We start from the raw sequence: 7620 nt of genomic DNA on the forward strand, positions 1-7620 counted from the left end.
GCTGTGTCCCAGGTGCAAAATCTGGCACTTGGGGCACTTAACCCATCTCAGCTAGAGAGACACCACCTGCTCCACCCACAAAGCTGGGCAGGGTCTGATGCTGTTGGAAATCAGCACACGTGTCTGCATCTAAATTCACACAAAGCCAGTTTAAGGCAGTTTCTCAAACTAGACCAGGGAAAGGTTCACAAACAATCAGGATGCACAGATAAAACGTACTCAGCGGCAGCTGCACTCCACCAAAGCCAGGGAGCAAGAAGTAGCTGTAATTACTGGCCACAAGTTTTTAAACCAGACTACTAGGAACATCCTATTATTTTTAACTGTGGGCAGCAGCTTGGGTTGGTTGTTCCTCACCCCAGTTGCAGTTGTAGCCCCTCAAGCCACTCCTCCAAAATGGAGGGACTACGTTGCTGATGATGTGGGACAGGAAAGTAGAAAGGGTAAATCAAGGCAAAGGAGCTAAAAAATTGTTCGAATTCCCAAAAGCTGATGGAAAAAAAGACTTCAGAGGGTTGGCCACTAAACTGGGCTCCTAAGTATTTGGCTTACAGTCCTAGTTAAGGGCAGTTAATGACAAAACAAGGGGAAATGGGTTTAAACTGAAAGAGGGGAGGTTTAGATGAGATATTAGGAAGAAGTTCTTCACTGTGAGGGTGGTCAGACACTGGAACAGGTTGCCCAGAGAAGCTGTGAATGCCCCCTCCCTGGAAGTGTTCAAGGCCAGGTTGGATGAGGCTTTGAGCAACCTGGTCTAGCGGAAGGTGTCCCTGCTGCTGGCAGGGGGGTTGGAACTGGATGATCTTGAAGGTCCCTTCCAACCCAAACCATTCTATGATTCTATGATTCTAGTTCCTGGATGACAGCTTTTTTATTTAGTCTGTCTCTCTGAAAAAATGAAATAATGCTAATTCCCTCCTTTGTAAAGTCTTACACAGGAGCTAAGGAAATATTATTAGGAAATGAAGTTGCAGCCTCACCCACTTGCACAGCTGTATGGACAAAGGGAAAGGTGCAGACAAGGAAATGTAAGTGTTACCGTGTCCCAAAAATAATACTGGAGCCTCATCAAAGCCTGGGTCTCTCCTCCACTGCAGGGGAAAGCTGTTCGTGGATCAGTCACAGGATCTGCCACAGAAAACACCATCGCCTTGTTACCACCTTGGGAAGCACGTCAGAGGTAGGGAGCTTAAAAACTAGGGATGCTCGGCAGTAGGGATGTCTGCTTTGGGGACATTAAAGATTGTGTGCCCTGTTCTTCCTTTAAAACAAGAGCCACATCAAACTTACTAAAAATTACTAAGAGGATGTTTTCTGTCCAGCTGCAGGGCAGCTCCTCCACACAGGGAATTTACCTCCATTTGCTGTATGAGTGAACAGAGGCTTAGGTACCTTTTTCAGGGCAACCCCTGCCTTTGGGAGGCCTCCATGTTTTGATTCTCAAGAAGAGACTCAATCCTGAGTAGGATTTCATGGGAGCAACCACCAAATGAAATATTCTTACCCTTCTGTCCCAACTCCTCCATTGTAGGGACAGCTCCTTCCTCCACCCCTGGAGTCAGAGGCTTTAGCTGATCCGCCATCCGCAGGGTCGGCCGGACCTTGGCCTGCGATTCCACGGCTTTTCGGAAATGGGTGTAGACATCAGGCAGCCTGCAGAGGTGACAGCGCAGTCACATCCCCGCAGGATGGCCACCCTGGCCCCTCCACACAGCTTCCACAGCTTCCACAGATGGAGGGTTAGTTTCTCAGACTGCCCATATTTGTGACGGATGCACAGTCACATCCCCGCAGGATGGCCACCCTGGGCCCTCAGCACAGCTTCCACAGCTTTTTCAGACTGCCCATATTTGTGATGGATGCGTGTGCAGCACCTCACACAACAGGGGCAGATGGCCCTGGGGCTAGCAGCAATCACAGGTTCAGCCCTTCACTCAGTTTCTTTCTGTGTCCGATGCAAATGGTGCCTTTTCAATTTCAGGTGTGTCCTGATGGGGTGATCCATGAGGGTCAGATTTATCTCACCTGACTTCTGATTACACACAAGCCTGACCTCTATATAAACATTTGCAACCTCCTGCTGCCTTTTCAGTCAATGGAGAGAAATGGGTATTTTTACAGCTTGACTCTTCTGCCCTATTTTATACATTTTCTATAAATGTATAAAATTTATATATAAATGTATATAAATTTATACATTTTCTGTCTCTTTTGACAGGCTGAAGGAGTTGGGGCTGTTCAGCCTGGCGAAGGCTCCAGGGAGATCTTATAGCGGCCTTCCAGTACCTGAAGGGGGCCTACAAGAAAGCTGGGGAAGGACTTTTCATAAGGGCAGTTAATGACAAAACAAGGGGAAATGGGTTTAAACTGAGAGAGGGGAGGTTTAGATTAGATATTAGGAAGAAGTTCTTCACTGTGAGGGTGGTCAGACACTGGAACAGGTTGCCCAGAGAAGCTGTGGCTGCTCCTCCCTGGAAGTGTCTAAGGCCAGGTTGGATGAGGCTTTGAGCAACCTGGTCTAGTGGAAGGTGTCCCTGCTGATGGCAGGGGGGTTGGAACGGGATGAGCTTTAAGGTCCCTTCCAACCCAAACCATTCTGTGGTTCTAAGATACCATGAATCCCTCAACTCCATCAATTACACCTCACGTGACTAATGAGGGAGCCATGAAGAGTCCACAGGCAAGGGGCTACTGCCCCAGGCAGCTGCATTTAGCCAGATGGGGTAACGGAGCAAACCAGTCCAATGTCACAAGGGCTCTGGGCGCTGCAGACTGAGCATCCAAACTGGGCTGGAAATTAGTCCCTCAAGAAATGGTCAAACAAACCCCACAGCTTTATGCATATTGAAGTCTAAATCCTGCTTCTACAGAGGGATGAACGTGCCCCTTCCCCTTGATCTCAGAATCAGAGAATCACCTAGACTGGAAAAGACATTTAAGATCACCGAGTCCAATCATTAACCCAACACTGACAAGTCCCCGACTAACCCATGTCCCTCAGCACTGTGTCTACACGACTCTTCAATCCCTCCAGGGATGGGGACTCCACCACTGCCCTGGGCAACCCCTTCCAATGCCTCAGAACCCTTGCAGCAAAGAAATTCTTCCTCACATCCCATCTCAACTGCCCTTGGGGCAACTTGAGGCCATTTCCTGTTGTCCTCTCACTTGATCCTTGGTTGAACAGACCCACCCCCACCTCTCTGCACCCTCCTCCAAGGGACTTGGACAGAGCCAGAAGGTCTCCCCTCAGCCTCCTTTTCTCCAGGATCAACAACCCCAGTTCCCTCAGCCAGGAACTCATCACACTTGTGCTCCAGACCCTTCCCCAGCTCCGCTGCCCTTCTCTGGACACGCTCCAGCACCTCCATGTCCTTCTTGGAGTCAGGGGCCCAAAACCAAACACAGCACTCGAGTGATGTGTATGAACACAACAGCACTGATCCATAACTGCAGATGGACTAATGGGTCCCTTTCCTGTGGAAGACCAAAATCCTTCCTGAGCAGTTCACTGGATTGAGAAACAAACGGGACAGTGGGGGAGTGAGTGACACTGTGGAGCAGCCCACCTGGCAATGGGCCTGAAGGGAAGGTCGTCCCGATGATACAGCGTGGATGCCCAGAACTTCTGGATCTTCACCCCATGCTGACTACACACCTGGCACAGCCCCTTCTCCACATCCAGCTCCTCCTGCGTGGCCTGGGGAGAACAAAACACAGTGAGGCCATGGCTGCAGGGCCTCAGCTCCCACACACACAGACCCTGGTCACTGATCTTGCCCTCCTGCCTCACCTCCACATTCAGCATGAACCCTTGCAGGAGAGGTGCACACACACAACCTCTGAGTATTCTCCTCTGCCAAACCCAAGTGTTTTCACTCTCCATTAGCAGGGCCAATGGCAGAATAAGGAACTTCTTGATGTAGGACTTGCAGGTCTTTTAAGTCTGCATGGACTGGAGAGGTGACTGGACAAGTACACACAACAGAAATCCACTGAGGGTTACTGGATATCAGGATAGCATTCCTTTGCCAAGAAGTCCTTGAACCACTAATTCTTGGAGGCTGGGGAAGTATTCAGAGGAAGTATCATCTTTACAGATTTATCCTGCTCCTTTGGTATTCTCTAAGCATCTGTTACTGGTCACTGCCAGGAGAAAGGCAATGGAGTTAGATGAGGCCTTTTGTCTGATCCTCTGTGGTTGTTCTTGGAGCTGCACAGAACAAGGCAATTCGGGATGTGTAGGTTGTCAAGTTACAAGAGTCTTAGGCCTGACAGCAGGAAGAGCCGCAGTGCAGGTCACAGAGTGATTCCTGCAGTCAACAGTCTGAGGTCCAGACTCTGATAATACCGAGTGCATCTATGAATGTATATGGATGTGTGTGTACACAAGGCCTCCAGGCCCAGTGGTCTGAAGTCACAGAACCCCAGAATTCCCTGGATTGGAAAAGACTTTTAGGATCATTGAGTCCAATCATTAACCCAACACTGACAAGTCCCCGACTAACCCATGTCCCTCAGCACTATGTCTACACGACTCTTCAATCCCTCCAGGGATGGGGACTCCACCACTGCCCTGGGCAACCCCTTCCAATGCCTCAGAACCCTTTCAGCAAAGAAATTCTTCCTCACATCCAATCTCAACTGCCCTTGGTGCAACTTGAGGCCATTTCCTCTTGTCCTGTCCCTTGGTCCTTGGTTGGACAGACCCACCCCCACCTCTCTCCACCCTCCTTTCAGGGAGCTGGACAGAGCCAGAAGGTCTCCCCTCAGCCTCTTTTTCTCCAGGCTCAACAACCCCAGTTCCCTCAGCCACTAATTCAGCAGGCTCTGGATCAAACCACTTAGCTCCATGAAGACAGGTCAGGGACACGCCAACACTATTGGCAGTCCTGGGCTGGACTCATCTTTCATTTTTCAACGAACAGATAGGAAACTGCCTAAATATGGGTGCTGTCAACAAACCGTGGGCCTTTTCTACTCATAATACAACATGCCCTCTGGCAGCTAGCCCCCTGTGCAAGGCACCAGGAAACAGCAGCTTGATGCAAACAGAAGGAGAAATGGACTCAAATGACCTAAAATGCCAGTTGCTGCAAATTCCTCTTCCTCAAGACACAGCACTTGCAAGTGATCAGTCACAAATGGCTGCTGTCACCCAGCAAGAACTCCCACACAAGCGCCTCCACCATCCCCATCCCAGGAGCTAGCCAGTTTCCCCAAGGTTAACAATACCACAGACAAGAAAGACTCTGAACACACAGGATCTGCATCACCATTTGGTTGTGGAAGAAACTTCCACAATCTAATTTTATCCTTTAACAATGACATTTCCCTTACCTCTTCATGGAAAGCCACAGCGCTGACAGAGCCCAGCTGAGTAATCAGATCACAGATGACATCTTCTGGCTTCCCCTTCCTCACAACCAGGGTGCTGCAAACACAAAATATTGGCCTGAATTAGGTTTGATGGTTTTGTTATTTCTGTGTACAGGAGGCCCCAGTTCTGGCCCAGGCACCCACATACTAGTTCTCTACGGAGCACGGATAGCATGTGAAGGCAGACAGAAAGGATTTGACTAGCCTACATTTTTTTAGGACTCACTGAACAGTTTGTAAGCCTCTGGGGCTGAGTTTGTGTCAAACACATTCCTACCACCCCGGATGCCTTAGAAAGGATGACTGGGCAGAAAGCCAGGCTGTTACCTAAAAGTAAATCAGTCAGATGTGTTCACCCTCACACACTAAGGCTGAGATTCAAGACCTGATTCCTCTGTCAATCCCCTTCACAGGTAGTGATGGCCTGTGGGCAGACCCCTCTCCACTTTCATGTGGGAGTATTCAGAGGAATTCTTTCCTCTGAATGTTCTGTGTTCGTAACAGAGTCAACAAAACTTCCCTCCCACCTTGCAACCTCACCAGCTGCCCAGCTGTGTACCCAGGGCATCAGACCAAAGGAGAAGCTGTGGTGAGAAAGTTGGTCAGAGGTGGGTGCAGAGTTCTGTGAGGAGCCTCATACATGACTCCATCCCTTTCCCCGTGTCTCTCCCTCTCTCTCTCTCACACACACACACTACTGTGCCTGTGCTGGAGAAGAATTTTTGAAGAGGTAATAAACTGTTTTTGCCAGAATAATTTAAAGCATAATTGAAAACTTTCCTCAAAGATGGGTTGGATCTGAAGAAGGCAGGAGCAAGGGGTGCTGTTGAGCAAGCTGCTCCCCTTAAACCCCACAGAAAAGCAGAGGCCACGTTGCCCACAGGGAACACCACAGACTGGACATGGAGGAGATTTCTACCACTGCATTAAGATACTTCATGGTTGTGGAAATAGAGCCTAGGTCTTAGCGTGGCTCTTCACAACCACACAGCTCTCACTGCAGAAGAACAATCTCTTATCAGCCACTGACAACATCAGCAGCAGCATCCAAGCAGCAGTGAATCTGTTCACTGCAGGGTGCAGGTGCAGATACCACTGATCAGTTCTTTCAGTCTCCTGTAACATTGACTATTTGCATGGTCCACACTGCGCTGCAAACCCAGAGCCACTTCTCTTGCTTCAACCTACCAATGTTATGCTGCTCTGGGAGAAGACAGGCTGGCTGACACATCTTCTGCTAAGCAAAGCCAGATGTTTTCTGGTAATGGCATTTTTCTGCATGTAGACCTTCAGGCCCTAGTCTAACCTAGTTATGGTTTCTAGAGGCATAATGAAGGAGGAATTCCTGAAGACCCCCTGCCCACAGTGTAGCCTACCAAAGAGATTTAGTTTAGCAGGACAGGGCATGAGCAAACTTAACCCTCCAGTCACACAAGCCAGGATCCATGATGGTCTATCTCTACTGAGGGAAAATTCACTAGAGACAGGGAAGGATGCGTGCCACAGTGGCTAGTGTCATTGCCTACATCTCAGGACTGCCATTCATGTCTCCAGTCATCAGAACTCTGGGCAAAGCGCTCAAGGCTGACACCCATCTGTGGTATCTGAGTTCAAGAAAGCAACACCCCAAATGGCACACAGCCTGGATGGCTCTTTGCTCCCTTGCAGATGCCACAGCAGGTCATCTGAACAGGGGTTATGTATGGGACCTTACAGTACCTAACAGGAGGGCTGTGGATCTCTGAAGCGAGCCATCATCAGAGCCCAGAGTATCTGACCTGATCTGACTCACAGCACAAACAGTATTCATAGAATCACAGAATGGTTTGGGTTGGATGGGACCTTAAAGATCATCCAGTTCCAACCCCTCTGCCATCAGCAGGGACACCTTCCACTAGACCAGGTATTGAAAAATAGAAAGAAAATAAAAACAGACGTGCTATTTGCACGGTGCTTTCTCAACTACCTTCCTTTCTTCTTGAGCGTCTCCCTAAGATCCTTCGCGCTTTCCAGCAAAAACCTGAGCCGATGGGGCCCTGTTTTCGGGAAGCCGTAGCAGTGGGTGCCCAGGTAGTGCCGCGGGTCGAAGCAGTAGAGGGGAATAACGAAATCTGCGTTGCTCTGAGCCCAGTGGAGCACCTGGAAACACAGAGAGAGGCCCATGGCAGCTCTCGGGGGCAGGATGCAGCACACACCCCTCCCCAGTCTACTCAAGAGCGGGGTCATTTCTAAAGAAACACC

General features: G+C 49.5%; 1 protein-coding gene across 1 annotated transcript; it reads right to left on the reverse strand.

Moving 5' to 3' along the window:
• Nucleotides 1-1039: 1039 nt before the first annotated feature.
• LOC104531539 (cryptochrome DASH-like) lies at nt 1040-7518 on the reverse strand (the record flags this gene model as incomplete). The annotated part of the gene is made up of 5 exons (XM_010176441.1): nt 1040-1128; nt 1505-1653; nt 3570-3700; nt 5341-5434; nt 7346-7518. Coding segments are annotated over 5 exons (636 nt in total), but the record flags the coding sequence as incomplete, so codon positions are not given.
• Nucleotides 7519-7620: the final 102 nt, after the last annotated feature.

This window comes from Antrostomus carolinensis, unplaced genomic scaffold (assembly GCF_000700745.2).
Source record: "Antrostomus carolinensis isolate BGI_N321 unplaced genomic scaffold, ASM70074v2 scaffold30589, whole genome shotgun sequence".
In the NCBI taxonomy this organism is placed as follows: Eukaryota; Metazoa; Chordata; class Aves; order Caprimulgiformes; family Caprimulgidae; genus Antrostomus; species Antrostomus carolinensis.